Below are 16582 nucleotides of genomic sequence, written 5' to 3'. Positions count from 1 at the left end.
CAAAGTGTACATACCGTGCTACGAAGGTAATCCATACAGCGTTTATTTCAGCTCTATATCACACAAAACAAGGAGAGGATCGACGAGGGTCCCTTTTCGACGAGTGTTCGTCAACACTGCCTCGGAAAACAAGGGGAAGAGATTGACCTCACCTCTTAACCTAAAATTGAGGTCAGCGGTCAAACTATAATACGGAAGGGTCCACAAGGGTAGCGCGGGCATATTCCATTCAGTACGCCAGCCGGTCGTAGGCAGACGGTCTTGCGACGAAGCAACGCTGCGCCGAGTCGGAGTGCCTGCTAGGCCTATATTGTGAGAGCTTCGTCGGAGCGGGATTCGCGGCTGTTGTCGCTCTTCTCGGGTGTTTGTGGATCCAGCGTTCTTGTTCGTCGTGGTTTGTTTTAAGTACATTTCTTTCTTGCTGCTTGAAGTCGGCACGCGCGAGATGAACACGTAGAAAAATAAACGTTCAGTCAGTCAGAGTTTTGAGAGGAAGGAAACCAAAGGAAATAACCGTTCTGAACTTGGCCCTGCCCTACTGCGCACGCGCAGTAGTTGCTTCGTTTACCACACGATAGATGGCGCTTGGCTCTCAGCATTATCAAATTTGGCAATTTTCGCCACACATCTCTAATTATGCTACAAAATGTGGATCTGAATATTATTTAACAAAACTTTTGGGAAACATTCGCCGGCTATTTATTGTTTACGATCGCGGTGCTGGTGAGGTAGGCTCTTACCCAATAGGCGATGTGGATTCGGCTGACGTGCACCGATTCTGCGTATGCATCGTAGTGAAAAGGCAGAGCTTTCGAAGGAAAGAAGTCGCAAAAGAGTCCAGTTTTCTTTTAAAAGTTCTATAGCAAATAATTTTTTTTGGCTCCCTAGTCTTGTGTTTTTGTGTTCCTTTTCACACCTTTTACGACGTGCGGTGGATGAAATTCGATTTTAAAATCATTTCATGGTCCCTTTAAAGACAGGTCCTTGCTTCCCCCAAACGCTTCACTGTTTCCCTCCTCCGTCACAAGCACTCTTTCCGTGGGATATAGGTAAAAAAAAAAAAAAAAATCTTCTACTCAGCGGAAATGCCGTAATCTTTGCAAGCGAACAGAGCCGGTGAAACATTATTGATGAGTAAACACGAGACAACTATCATCCTAGTTTAGAAAATTAAATTATAAGAATGTCCTACTTACACTCATCAGCATCCGCACGAACAGGAGAATGACTTCATCCATCCTTATAGCACCGTACTCGGACGGAAAATAAACTTCTTTCTTGGGCAGACTCCCGATCGCACAAGTCAGTGGTAAGGTCATCCGAAACAACAACACCCGTTGAGACTTCGTCCGTGTCGTTTTGTGTTTGTCCTTCGTCCGTATCCCCAGTCTCGGGTTTACAACTATGCTCAACAACACCCGTAGTTTTTCTGCCCTTTCTTACAGTCGGTCCTTTCCTTTGACAACCAATTCACCTTACCATGCATAACGCAGCGGACGCTACGCTGCACTGTAGCCAATCAAACGCCGTGTCAGTGTCACATGATCTAGAAGAGGGGCGCAGCGACCCGCGGGTGACGCGATACGGGCACAACGCTTGGTTGGCTGGGGTTGTTCGTAGCGTCCATTGCAGTCCGTTGTCGGGTGAAACGGGTTTCGCTTTATCATCATCACGCTTTCTTGAGAGAGATACCAACGCCGATAAGGCATCAAGTTTCGCAGTGAGGGGAGGGGGCATCGGGTACAAAAGGTGCAACGAGCCTGTCATGCAGTGGCGATAACCGCGATAACCGCCGTAGTTTGCATTGTGCAGCCGAAAAGAAGGACGACTGGAAGCGGCCGCGGCAGACCGCGGCGCGTCCTTAGCTGTAAACAGGCGATTGCGAGGCAAGGGGTCTATAGACCTTTTCATTTTAGTAGTTGGTTGACCGTCGGGTAGAGGGCGCTGGTGCACTCGCCGCCATGAGGTTGCTTCAATTTGGTTGGTTTCGGTTCCAACGCGCACGGGATTGTGTTGCTGTTTCATGCCATTTTCGCTTAATTTTGTGATACAAATTTCTTTCTTGTGAAACACAGCAAAGGACACAATGGTGCTGAGTCACTTGGAGAACCACGAGGTGGTTTCGAGCCTAAATTGTGAGCACTTTTATGAACACCAGATGCGTCTGATTACGTATAATTGCCAATTTCGGCCAGGTTCGGCAGTGCAGCAACTGCTCTGGTGCACGGAGGAGATTACCGGGGCCCACGGCCGTACCCCGAACGCTAGATGAAATAAAAAATAAATTAAGAGCTGGAGAAGCTCCGCGTCCAGCACGCGCTTCTTGCCTGCCGTCGGGCTTTAACTGCGCGCGCACCGAATGGTATGGAAGGGCTCGAGGTCATGACAGAGATTCGACTGCTCATCTTACATTGTAACAGACTATAATGCATGAGTGCTTAGTGAAGAAGCAGGTCCACTATATGATTAAAAATGTGCCGAATCACGAAAAACATATGAAGTGGCAAGTTTACAGTTTGGGTTTCGTCCACCAACTGTTGAACTTCACAGACTGGAAGTCTCCTATAATGACGTAGATAATATTAAAAAAACTGTTATTCTCTCGGCCTGTTTTATTTGAATAAATTATGTTATCGAGAAATATTTTAATAGACCAACCTAGGCCGACTAAATTTTTTTTAAACTAAAATACTCATTGACAAGATTTTATGATATTGGCCCGATGAAATAGACTATTTGTTACATGGAGGTTTGCTTACGACGTTCTCAAGGTATAAAATAAGTGATAGGCCCCTCAAATGATACCTGACATTACTCTGCCGTAAAATTTGCCAGATGAAATTAAAGGCCGCAAAAGAAGTGACCTTTGGTAAGTATGGCTGAAGTCGAGCGCCAGGCGTTTCACAATTAACGAGTGTAGAAAGTTCTTTACTGGTTTGAACTGATGCGCTTCGTAGATTTTGGCGTCGCCAGCTGCTAAAGGTAAATCTATATTCGCCATCGACAACACTGCATTCGGGCGATTTTAATGCAGACAGTGTTTTCAGCGTCACATATAGTGGGCCTCAGGCACTCTCAAGCTGTCTGTAACAGTTTATTAGGCGGGAAGTCAAAACCTTTGAGTTGAAATAAATTAATTGAATTGAACGGGTTATCTTAACACAATAGCTTGACAATTAAAATACTGTAGACATTTCCCTAATTACGCACAGTATAGTTTCTTGGAATTCATAAATAAACTGATCAGGGGATAGTTTATATAGCAGACAGACATCGAACAGATGTTCGTGTGATATTGTCAACAAACAAATTCCCTGACGTTGACGTACCATTATTTCTTACATAAAGCAACAAATTAAAATTAAATGTTTGTTCCCTATCTTGTCCACGATTTCACCTATATAATCAAAAGCCACTGTTTTCGGTCTGTTATGAATACAAAACGCGATGCTTTCAGGAAACACGTGGTTATTTACATTAAGTATTTTGTCACCTTACTTGAGATCCCAAATCCGCGATTATATACTTACATTGTGCTTCCTATTGCGAATGTTCCGCCACTATTAGTAAGCAAGCCTGAGTTCTCATAAGTTATTGACCTTTGAACCCTTGCGCTGTCTTAGAGTCATATATGTGTTCAATGTGCGTGGGCGCTAACGCTGATTCATGTGCTCATAGCCTGTTCACACGTAGCTGGCACGCGCCGACGGTAAAAATAGTCAAAACGTGTTACAAAATTAACTGCGAAAGTTGTTCACATAATCATGTAATGCAATTACACGGTAAATATATAAGTATCGGACGACACTTTACAGAGTGAGGTAAGAAACGCGGTGAAACGCGACGAAAAACACGGATTCAACGGATCCGCCAAGACGCGGAGTAGCGCGGAGCGGAGAGCGAAGCGACGAGTTGAAGCAACCTAATGGCGGCCGCATCACGTGATTCCAAGATGGCAGCGCCCATGCCACGGAGAGTGAAAAGGTCTATATCACATGAGCGAATGACGTTTTAGCAAACAGGGTCATTTGAGCGAATCGACGTTTTAGAGAATTACTGAACTACGGTGGGAAAACGAAGTATAGTAAACCATTTTTCAAGTTCCGCCTGTCAGCTTCGACCTCTTTCGCGATTTTATTTGAAACGCCGCATCGCGTTGTAAGTGGGCTATGGTTCCGGATCCGCTCCAGGCGCGCTTTCCTTCAAAGTCGACGATGCTTCCATGGCGGCCTGGGGTCAGCTGCCCGATATTTATTTCTGTAACCAATCTCGACCGAAAAGAAAAACAGGAAAAAAAAAGACACCCTTTAAGGCAGGCTGAGCTGGGCACCATAAGAACGTCCGGCGGTGCGTTCGCGGGGAGAGAAAAAAAAAAGTGCGTTTTAGAATAATATCACGATGGAAAGGGAAAGCGTGTCTGTGGGGGAGAAAGAGAGAGAATGGGTGCTTTCGGTTTCTCTCCTCCTCCCCGGCTTCTATTAGATTTCCGCCGGTGTATGTATCAAGAGCGGAGCGTGCCCGGCATGGCGGATATCGCGGCAGAGGCCTACCCACCTCCTCGGCCTTGGCCATCCATCAAACCCGGTCGGGCGAGACCCTCACGCGGATTACGGGGGCCGTGGCCCAAGCCAGCCCCGCGCGCGGCCAAGCCGAGCCCGTGCCGAAGCCGATCTGACGGACCGACCGGCACGCTGCTGCCCCTTCCGCCACCGCACACCGTGGGAGGGGGCAGAATGCGTTTTCATCCCAAATTACGCGCACCGCCTGCTCAAGTCTGCGCGCGCCTTTTTTCTCCTCTCGTTTTTCCTCTCACCCCTTACCCTCGCCAACTCACTGTCCGCCCTCTCTGAATTCTTTCTTTCAACCTTCGGCCCTACCCCTCCGCCCCCCCCCCCCCCCCCCCCATGTCACTCTAGATATATTGTTATATAGAAGCGAATCAATCAATCAATCAATCAATCTGTCTGTCTGTTATAAGCTCATTCCTGATCACTATCTTCGACTATCATTATTTCCTTATCCCTATATTTGTCTATCATTATTCTCTTATTCCTATATTTGTCTATCATAACCTTCTCATCACTATATGTGCGTGCTTATCTGGTTAACCATATCTGAGTGTCATAATTCGATTTAAGACACGCAGACAGAGTTAATTAGATAAGCGCACACAGCTATTACCGGCGAGATGTTTTGGTGGCGCCCTCCTATGGTTCCCTCTCGTGACGTCATTACCTTACGAACAACAAGTTCGATGGTGTTTGTAATGAGCACGGTGGAAGCTTGAAATCATTGCACTCTGAAACCAACGCTGCCAACACCGCCAAAATTGAAGTTCTTACATTCCTCTTATTTCCGTCGATAAGAAATCCTTTGCTGACGTCAAAGTCAGCATTCGGCCAATCGTGGCCGAGTGGGCTAACGCGCACACCTAGCTGGACGCGCGTGGAGCAAAAGCTCGCGCTGCAGAACCCAGGGATCCTGGGCTCCAGCCCCACCCCTGCCCGTTTCGATCTGGATGAGCATCGATACCGGCGTGCGGTCGTGTATCACTACTGCGTGGTGCACGTTAAAGACCCCACGACGTGGTTCACGTTAAAGACCCCACGCTAGCGGTTATACCGCACTGGCTAAATTGCTCATCCACAGCGTGTGACTCTTCGCAACTTCAATGGCTGACCAACTACACGCTGTATAAATATCCCCACAACCCACCCACCCCCACGTCCCGTAGCTGTGTGCGCGACTGCTGAGCGCGTGCTGACGGCCAGCTTCCGCAGTTCTTTTGTAACGTGCAATACGCACCATCATGATTGCCGGTCTTAGCAGCCTATTCATGTGAGCTCGTTCTGAGCATGCGCTCTAAACACCGCCCTTAAATATGGCGTCCAGTGAATAGTTGGCAGAGGGACGTGTCCATCCGCAAGTATCTTCTCGCCTAAAGCCACTGGATCCAAAACGACCTAAACCTCGCAATGCGATTGGCTAATCGGTCTCCATTGCAATGGCGATCGCCATTTCGGCCACCTTCGAAACTTCGAGAGGGTCGTTCTATAGTCCAGTCGCACCAAGATCACCATGGAGCGTCATAGTGCTGAAGGCGTTCCTCGCCAATATAGGCGTCTTTGACACGGTGCATGCAATCAATTTATCAATCATGTCCATCTCCACAGATCTCTAAGCACAATATTCTTCTTGCACATTTCGAAACGGGAAAATTATTTTTGCATGCCGCCAAGCACCGACACAGCACGTGGTGGTGGTGGGACGATGTCCGCTTGTTTCGCCGGTGTGTGGATAGCAGAACTTCGGTCGACAAGAAATGTCTCTGTAAAGCTCCCCGTCCCCAGCAGATCTACATCGGCTCACCAAGAATGGATCCGAGGTCGAAGAGAAATTGCTCATTTCATGAGCCAAAAATGGCGACCATACGAGGGAGCTAGGCACTAATTTCCCACGATACAGTTATACTTTATTGTCGACAAGAGGCTGTTCGTCCCAACGTTACTAGATCAAAGTCAGTTGAAAAGCTTCCTAGAACTCCTGGCGCCTTTTAGTGGCTCGTTGGCGCTTAGTGACTCATTGGCGCTAACTACATTATCAGCCCGCCCTATCTGGACAGATGTGGCGGAACCGGTGGAACGTTGGGTGCACATTGCCTGCTGTGGAAAGTGATAAGTGAAAGGTTGTCTGCTTCTTTTGCATGGGTTGTAGTGACGTGAGAACGCTGAGCTCTGATTGGCTCCGATTGGAAGGATAGTGGGTAGACCTCCAGGCAGCTTGCTGAGAGGTCTACTCACTATATTTCAATCAGAGCCAATCACAGCTCGGCGTTCTCACGTCACTACAACCCATGCAAAAGAAGCAGACGAAGTGTCACTTTGCAGAGCCATTCTTACGGCAGACATGAAATTTGCGCAAAAGTAGGCGCAAGAAGAGCACATGGTTCAAGAAAGGTTACGCTCCTCTGCCCGTAGACGTGTCGACGCTGGTGGCGCTAGGAACGCCATCCGATTAAAGGGGCTTTACGTCTGATGGCAACGGAGAAGAACCGCTTTCTAACGCCGCTCTTCCGTGGAGCTTGTCAACTTGATAGATCTAAGTACGTTGGTTTGTGCACTGCGTTCAGTCTTATATTACCATCACGTCTGACTGGCGTAAACATGTTTGTTTGTTTCTCACATATGTCGTAGTAATTCCTGTCTGGTTTCCAATGCTGTTAGCGCCTAGTTAACCCCTTGGCGTCACGGTCGCTCGGTTCGAACGGGCGGATCCCAGCGTAGGCCCTCGGAGATCCTGCTCTTAAAACATGCCGTTCTCGTTTCGCGTGTATATTCCATCATATTAAGCTCCGCGCACAGAATTGCCAAAGAAGGCCTACCTGTCCTTGGCTTTCTTTGCCCCAGGTAGACGACAACACGCAGGCGCGCTGTCTCGCCTCGTTTTGTAGGGTGCCTCGATTTGAGGGTGTTTCCAACTACTAGACCGGTGTCACGTGGTCTATGGTCCGCGTTTGGAATACAAACTTTGCTCAGCCTCTCCGCCAGCGAGCCTCCTTGTGGCGTGACAACTCACGCATGGGCAGGAGCAAGCAAGCTGCGCAGGAGGTGTCCGTCGTTAAATTGTCAACGCTCTCTCGAGTTGCGACCGCTTCTTAAATCTTTAGGCTCTCAGACTCTCATCTGGTTTGTTTGAAGCTGACGCTCATTCAGAAAGCTGAGATTGAGTCGCGTTTGCCCTTACAAAAACAGGTCTCAACATTCTTTTTAATTTCTTTAGACTTCTTATTGACTTTTCGGGATCCTATTGACTTTCTTTATAAACGCACTTTCTTTTGATTATTGTCAAAAAACTTTCAAAAGAAAAAATAACGACTTTTTTTTGTAGACTTATTTATACAAAAATTAAAAAGAAATCCTAATGACGTTTTTCTATAGGTTATTTTCTAAAAAAATTCAAAAGGAAAATATAATGAATTTTTTTTGTAGACTTATTTATACAAAAATTAAAAAGAAATTGTAATGACGTTTTTCTATAGGTTATTTTCTAAAAAAATTCAAAAGGAAAATATAATGAAATTTTTTTGTAGACTTATTTATAAAAAAAATTAAAAGAAGTTGTAATGACGTTTTTCTATAGGTTATTTTCTAAAAAAATTCAAAAGGAAAATATAATGAAATTTTTTTGTAGACTTATTTATAAAAAAAATTAAAAGAAGTTGTAATGACGTTTTTCTGTAGGTTATTTTTCAAAAAAAATCCAAAAGGAAAAAATAATGTCATTTTTTGTAGAACAATTTAAAAAAAATTAAAAAGTTGTAATTGCTTTTTGAAAGTTATTTTCAAAAAAAGTTTTAAAAAATTATCAACATTATTTTTTTATTTTATGAGAGAAAAAAAATTTAATCTTTTACTATTCTATTAAAAAATATTGAGGACATTTTTTTATTTGGGAGAAATTTTTGAAGAATAACAGGTCACATTTTTTGAAAATATTGAAAGGGAAAATACATTTTCTATAGGTTTTTCTCTGTTGGCATATTTGTAAGAGTTCTAAAAATGATAGTAAGTTGTTTTGCACTTTTTCGTTTAATCTAGGATTTTTTTTTTTAGAATCAGACAAAGGCAAATGACCTTTTTCATTCCCTTTCCTGTTTCTATTTAATAAAACATTCCGCAAGCACAACCCTCTTAACATATGTTGAAAAATGGCTTCAACTTGACATCTGTACATAGTAAAATTCTTATTTTTATGGCAGTGCATTTTTGTTACGTCAGACATAACAAAAATAATATTAAAGTTACGTCCGACATAACATAAAAGTTTGCTGTGCCTAGCGTTAAGTCGGGACGGATACTTGCAAATGCATCTCACAGCTATGTTTCATCCTGTGCGGCTTGAATATATGCATGTGCCAGAATTATATAGATTGATGACATACTAGAGTAGTTTCGTGAGAATTCAGAAAGCATCACACACTCTGCATGCTATTCGGAGTTTGAAATGGAACACTGGTGACACAATCTGCATAGAGGTGTACACGTTTTGTTCCTAGATTTGTCTTCAGTGTGTATGTGGGAATATATGTATATAAAAGTGCCAATGATTTATACTTACTGTAATTAGCAGAAGTGAAATTTCGCAGCGGCTTTAATTAACCTTCCTACAAACTCTATTCTGTGTGTGCACAGTTATACAAAACTATGAAATATAAAACCTAACTTCTCGGTTTTATCAACAGGTACTATTAAAAAAATGTACCATGATACAATGCAACAAAAGTCAAGAAGAACAAATAGTGATCCTTTATTCACAGGGCAAAGCTTGCTCAGGATAATGCCGCATTACTCTATGGTGAAACACAAAATACAGCATAGTATGAAAATTGCTTTACTAGTTGCATGCACATGGAGAAACGACAGAACAATATTGCAATGGACACTCCATCTTTTAAGTAACAATATCAATCACGCTTGGCAGCCACAAGAAACTTGTCAACCTTTATGTGAGGATGAATTAGTGTTTCTATGCAGGAGCTGTCTCTTGATAGTCACCATGCAATCCAATAATAATAAAACATTCCTCTATATACACCAAATCATTGTTTATAAACACGTATGCATTTGCCCAGAGGAGCTGTGGGCACTGCACTTGTGCAAGAACTTGTTTTTTAAAGAGTGAAAGATCCTGTACATGCTCCAACAGTCCGTGCACCTGCCTTGACATGATGCCAGATACAAGTTAGTCTATAAAACAGCAGAACTGTCACATGTCAATTTGCACTGTAAGCTTCCTAATGCCATCTAACAATCTCTCAAAAGAAGGAAAATGGTGTAAATATCTAAGCCACAACATGCATTGTGACTTGTGGCAAGACAGAAAATGAATGCTCTTTGGAATCATTTATAAACATGATACACAAATATACTCTCAATCCAACACTCCTGTGCATTCATACTATCCAATAAAAGTCACGTTGGCTCTCTTCGTAGCAAATACTATAAACCAATGGTTGTAAACCGACATATGAACATCTCCAGTTTACCGAGATGGTTGGTGGCCTACTCACACTTCCACACGACTTAAGTCGAGATTAGCCTACCCAAAACCCAGATTGGAAATAGGTGCGTACTCTCATCACTGCCTCAAGAAAATATCATTTCACACAAAGTGCATAAGCTGCACAAAGTAGTTTTTACAAGGTATGGGTGTCAGAGAAAAAAAAGTTTTTTTTTTCATTTAAAATGTGTTCCATTTTGATACAATCTAAATCCTAACTCATTGTAAATGCATATAACCATACGGTCACTATGTAAAAGAAAAAAAATAGGTAATGGCAAGGAGCCACTTTTTTTATATGGTTCTTGAGGTGACTACGAATCCAGAAAGACCGACATTGCATGTGGCACCATCGTGAGAAGGGAAAGAACCAGAACAAAAAGAAACAAAAGAACACTAATGGCTATATTCATGCGCAACAACAAAACAATGACTCTGTGGGAAGTTCGACTGAGTGGTCAAAAAAAAAGAGGGCACAAAGCTAGTAAGTGTTTCCAGGGCCATGGATAATCAATACCATAGCTGCCTAGGTAGAGCCCGGGTCAGTTGGTCATAGAAGATCAGGGATGGCCATACTCACACTGCCCAAGAGCGGCAAGCAAAATTGTTAATTTGTAAAGGGGAGGAGGTAATTTTGTCACAAAGGGCAGGCGAAGATTCGGCAAAGATCACTAAAGAACTGATAGCTCAATAGTTTAATGTGGAGAACTTGTGCCAGAAACAAATAAAAAACGGAGCGTCGGGAAAGCAGAAAAAAAGCAAGCATCAAGGTGCCGACGGGACGGCAGGCTCGAGTGAGACTGACTCGGCAAGGCTGACCGTTTCCCTACTGCGACGAGCAACATGCTTGAACATGTTTTTTTAACTATGCTTTCACTCACGAGCATGCACACAGAGCCGAATTGCTCAAAGTGTTGCACTCGCATCCTGCAGCTGCTGACATAAAAGGCCTAGAGTCGCAACCGCGATTCACTTGCCATATTTATCATTAATAGCCCAAAACAGTGTCGCCGTACAATGCTTCGCTGAGAGGTATACACTGCGTCCTAACTTGCTTTGCTTTGCTCGCCTATGTGGTGAAAAGAAGTTACACTGCAGCATTTACTAGCCAAAGCAACAAACGAAAGCCTGGAATTAGAGAGGATTTAACCGGTGCAACTACGCTGCACGAACCATGGCACCCATGAACCATGAACCAGGTGGTTCATAGGCGCCATAATGCGGCTGCTGTGGGCCAGCTACGTCAGAATTGTGACAATGTTGCCTGGTCTCCAAATGCAAATGAGTAACATTAAAAAATTAATTTCTTGAAATAGTAAAGCTCTAAAAATTCTGAAAGTTGGTATGTATATTGAGCAACCTATCAGGGTTTCATATCAAGAGTCACCCGACTTAACTAATTTTCATGTAATGGCCCCTTTAAAGGGATACTTCAACGAAATTTGAAATATTCTCGTCGTGTTTAAAAATAGGTTGAATATGATCCACAATATCCGTAAATGACAATCGCACGTTTGTATTTTGAGCCTGGTGGCTGTATTTTTGATATAAACGGCCCACTCTGGCAAGCGCTCGGAGAAGGCCCAGCGGAGACCACGTGACATCCAACGCAATCGTGACGTAGGTCGTCCCAAGACGAGCAAAGCTACGGCTAGGCTGACGTCGAGAGGATGGCCTAGTCGTTCCAGCCACCGAAGCGGCTGCTTTTGTATGAATTTTGAGTGACGGGTTAATCTTCTGTAATCTTGTAGGGGGACAATAGCGACTTCTGCGACATACAAAAAGCATTCCCGGGGAGAGGGGAGTTCCTGCTGCCCCACTTCTCTCGTCGTGGCCGGAGGCGAGACAACCTCCGTCAATAGCTGTCAAGGTTCCTAGACGGGCATTACAAGCGAGGCGTTAGCGACATCCACCAGGTGCTCTTTGCTAATCGTTTAATTCGTTTTAAAATTCCTTTTCGTGACTTTTTTAACAAGATATTGGTGTGTTCGATGTGATGCTGCTCCTTTGAGCACATATAGACCAAAAAATGAGCGCCGAAATTTCGTTGTAGTATCCCTTTAAGAACAGGACAGGTGCATCGGCAATGAGATCACACCTTAAGGAAGGAGCACTAAAAGGGAAGTTTTAATGCAAAAGCATTAACTGCCTCATGGAAAGAGCCGACGTCTTCAGTTTGAAGCGCGAAAACGGCTTCATTAAATCTTATGTCCGCGAGGCAGCGGCTCCACCGCTCCACGCCCAAGGTCAGCGCGCTGTACGCCGGAGACCAAAGAAGGGAACGAAGAGCGGCATACGTGCTTTCGCATTCACAACTCATAAGAAGTACTTAGGTGCACCTCGAGGCTTTTGTTTTTATGCTCCTTCCTCACTGCAAGCTTTCAGACAGACTCAAGCACATAGGTATCATTCACAACGCATAGACAGGTGCGAGAAGAATTGCAAAGAACTATGCACTTCTGAACAGATGCAGCGTCCTTTTCGATTATTGCATTAGTGTGTTGTACTTCAACAAACTGTACTAGAGAAAGAGCTCCAAAAGAGCTGAGAACAAAGTCCTTTACTTTCAGTTGTTCTAAACGCAGGGTCACATTTTTGACACAGCTACATGACGTGTGCCCCCGCTTGCACCAAGCAACAATGGCAACTAGCTGCCCGAATATGCCCCCTACAAACACGTAGGAATTCTTCCTACGGGACTTGTCCAGTGCTTTGACACAGTACGTGAAGGCACCAATTCTAACCTTCTTGAAAAGGACTTTGTCTCCTTCGGGTTGACCCTTTCCTTGGAAGATTACGGCACCATTCTTTACCACATGCTTCCTCAAGTTGTAGCCTTTCATCAGTGACCTGAGCAGTACCGCGATCTGGTCATCAGCACTGCGGTTGGAGGCGACTGCCCACAGTTTCGGAAGACTTCGGATTATTGAAAACTTATCAATAATCTGACATTGAACATATCTTGTCCCATTTACAAGTCGTACAAGTTTCCCATTCATTGACTCAAAGGGATATGCGGAGTACCCCCAGAGGGGTCCCCACAGTCTCACACTATCTATCAAGTGGAGGAGTAAGTGCGTGTTGTAAGTCATGTTGACTTGGCCATAGAGTTCCTCGAACTCTTTGAGGAATGCGGCCATTGCTCTTTTCACCTGTGGAAGGCTGTCAAGTGGAACTGAGCGACTCAACAAGAAGTGCATGATACGCACAAACTTCAGCCAGTTGTCGAAGTACTTTTTCGGGAGGAACCCCTTCAGGACCACAGGAGAATAAAAAAGCATCCAGCTGCGCCATTCCGACGACTTCCAGAACTTCATGTCCTTCAGAGATCTGGGAAGTCGGGAGATCTCCCAGATTGGCTGCAGCGCTTTTAGTTTCATGTCTATTTCAGACATGAAACTACCCAGGTGGTAGTGCTGCCCACTCCGACCTTTGAACCACATAAAAGCCGTGGATCTCACGAACCCGGAGCACACAGCGTGCATGTAATCAACAACGAAACCTGAGGCAAAGTTGAAAAATGCCAATCCGAAAAGAATGCTTGCACCCTTAACACCATGGCTTGGTGCACCTTGCTTCTCCGCCTTCTCAGAATGATGGAGAAACGACTCATGAGACCGTGTTGTGCCAACGACCGCAGGGTACACTCTTACATGGCCTCGACCTTTCTCCACGACCTCTCCTTCGGCCTCACACCAGCCGCACCCAAAAGCCCCATTAAACTGAGTCATATTCATGAGCATACAGCGTGCAACAGTATCTACTGTACATGGCCCTGGAAACACTCTAGATACTTTTTGTGTGCCAGAAGCATCAGTCCAAGGAACACCCACAGAAGACAGTTCATTCATAACCTCCACAAATGGCTCCAAAAAACAGTTCATGTCTGGCTTTTTAGGGCCAAACCACAAACCTGCTAGCAGCAGGTTCTGCACGCGTTCGTGAAATGGCAGCTCATTCACTTGCAGAAGCAAAGGCCAAATGCTGTAATTCGAAGACTCGAAAAGCGGAACACCATCGGTATTCCACGTTACGCTGAGATCCCCCTCTTTCAGCGGAAGGCTGTGGTAGGCAGAGCTTTGTGTGATGTCCTGCACATCATACTCCAACGTTCCTGGAGTGCTCAGGCTCCCACTCAACAAAATGTCCCGAACCTGGGACTTAAGGTCCAAAAAAACAAAATAAGCACCCTTCGACACAAGATCATCTGCTCTATAAACAGTACTACAGACCGAGCAGGATACTTCTAAGAGAGATGCAGTCACTTTCCCCAGATTACATACGCATTGGGGGCAGTATAAATACATTACCTTACTGGCTTCGTCCCCAGCAAAATGCTTAAAAAATAAAAACTTCGACCTGGGAAAAACTGTTCCCTCCGGAAGATGGGAGTCCACAAGCTTCAGAAGGCTCTCGGTTGATTCCTTCGAAGAGTCGTACCGCAGGCTGTGGCTCATCACCATTATCAGGCTTTCCGCTCTCGTCAGCTTGGCCCCTTGATACAGTGGTTCATCCTGTGAATTGTGTAGATGAATTAGAAAGACATCAATCTACAAAAATTGTGTACTTCTGAGTTTAGGGCTGAAAACAAAAGCAAGTTCTTTGCAGGACCAAGAACACTGTAGTGTTGTTCATTTCGAGTTAAAGGGATGCTGAACTGAAATCTGAATTCCACAAAACACGGCGGCAAAAGCGTGCAACAGGATGCTACAAACACCAAAACATCACTCATTCAGCGATATCTCAAATGGATGACTGTATTTTTTAAGAAAAAAGGAGGTGCACTTGACAGATATGTTTACGTCTTGTTTCTACGAGAAGGAGACGGAACAGCCTCGCGTCTTCTTCGCCTCGCCGCCTTGAGGGGGCGAAGCGAAGAGAGGAGGAAACGAGATATCTTGATGTCACGCAGTTTATCGGCCTCGCTCAATCGCGACCTCTTTTTCCAAAAATACGGCCGTCCATTCGAGATATAGCCTTATGAGTAGTGTTGTAGGGATTGTAGTGTCCCGCCTACATTTCCTGCATTTTTAAATCCAAATTCCAGGTTTTGCCCCTCATGTTATGGTTTGAGACCTGAAGCATGGCTACATTTCACATCAAGATTTCTGTACACAGAGTTAAGGCTGCACGACATAGTTCGTATAGCATTACCCAACGTGAAAAGAGTAAAGCTATACGCACTACATAGTGCACCTCGACCAGAAATGGTTATACTCACTACGCGAAGAGCTCACGCCATTTGGGTCACTCTTTCCAGGCGGCGCGTGTATCAACGGGAGACGTGTTACGCCAGCCCCCTGCCTGTGTTCACGCCGCTTTGCGGCGAGTGTGCGGCTGCTAATTACAAAACTATTAACCCACATGCCCCTTCCCCCCATACACGACACTGCGCGGCGTTCAGCCAGCAACCCGAGCCCCACTGTCCCCGATCGTACCTCCCGAAAGGGAGTCCCATACCATTTAATTCAGCAAAATTTCCTCAACGTTTCCTTTTTTTTTTTTTTTTCAGTGTTAATTGTAAAAAAGAAATGTCGTAAATATTGCCAATTGCTTAACAAACATAAACGTACTAGAAGAAAAGAAAAACAAAAAAGAGGAAGTTTACACAGGGGTTCGAACCCCATCGAATAGGGCACCGCTGCTTACAAAACAGACGCCTTACCACTAAGCCACGCCACCGCGTCGATAGTTTGTTGTAACCATTCTTGTTATACGAGTTTCGGGTAGTCCGTATAGCACTTTCCAGCCGGGGTGCACGACGTAATGCGTACAGCTCTACTCAATGTGAAAAGCGAGGTATATTACCGTTTCCCTTTTGGCCCCTGCCTCTTCTGAACTCGGGGGGTCGTCTTCGCCTTCGGACGAGGGCGACTCCGACACCGGATCTTCCGTGAAACGTTCATTTGCTACGCTTCTTTGACCAGACGTTGAGGCTACACTTGCATTTTCTTCGTCCAGAACGGTCATCGATGCGCTCCCGGGACTGTCCACTTGTGGAATGCCAGGACTCAGCTCCGAGTCGGAGAGTTCGCTGTCACTGGATGTGAGCACAAGCGCTTCCCGTTTTCTTTTTTCTGCTTCTTTTCGAAGTCGATGCTTCGTGCGGGTCGGCACTTCGGAAGAAGGGTCCCACAGGTACTGCTTATACGGCCGTCTTTTCCCCATGCTGCGCTCAACCTCATACAGAGGCGTCCACGATCAAAAACAGAAGATAGGGATGTGACAGTGATGTACCAACACTACGCCACTACGCTATAGTCAAAACGATCAAACCCGATTATCGAGCGGTATCCCACACGAACACCAAACCGCCGTGAACCACTAAACCACACCGACCGAACCGGATCGAAGCGCACGCAATAGCGGTCAGGGACTGGATTGGATATAAACTACCTACTCACTGGCTTGCACAATAATTGGTAAACTTTATAGTTCGACATATTTAATTACTTACAATTCTTTCATGCTTAATAATGTAAAACTTATTTTAATAAACCGAAACATTTATGTAAATGTAATT

The 16582-nt window shown here is 44.9% G+C and overlaps 1 protein-coding gene across 1 annotated transcript; it reads right to left on the bottom strand.

The window, feature by feature from the left end:
- Nucleotides 1-12051: 12051 nt before the first annotated feature.
- LOC120837293 lies at nt 12052-16450 on the bottom strand. The gene is made up of 2 exons (XM_040206528.3): nt 15868-16450; nt 12052-14573 (listed from the first exon to the last, which is right to left on the bottom strand). The coding sequence occupies exons 1-2, from the start codon at nt 16225-16227 to the stop codon at nt 12441-12443; spliced, it is 2493 nt and encodes an 830-aa protein (XP_040062462.1). The 5' UTR covers nt 16228-16450; the 3' UTR covers nt 12052-12440.
- Nucleotides 16451-16582: the final 132 nt, after the last annotated feature.

This window comes from Ixodes scapularis, unplaced genomic scaffold, assembly GCF_016920785.2.
Source record: "Ixodes scapularis isolate PalLabHiFi unplaced genomic scaffold, ASM1692078v2 ptg000199l_1__unscaffolded, whole genome shotgun sequence".
In the NCBI taxonomy this organism is placed as follows: Eukaryota; Metazoa; Arthropoda; class Arachnida; order Ixodida; family Ixodidae; genus Ixodes; species Ixodes scapularis.
Note: the sequence above shows the minus strand (reverse complement) of the source record. Positions and strands in the feature narration are given on the sequence as shown.

Excerpts from the sequence above, each read along its gene's own strand:
- LOC120837293 (XM_040206528.3), bottom strand. The coding sequence starts at position 16,227 with ATGGGGAAAAGACGGCCGTATAAGCAGTACCTGTGGGACCCTTCTTCC. Across the intron at positions 14,574-15,867 it reads CAGGGGCCAAAAGGGAAACG|GATGAACCACTGTATCAAGG; the intron begins GTAATATACCTC and ends CACAATTCACAG.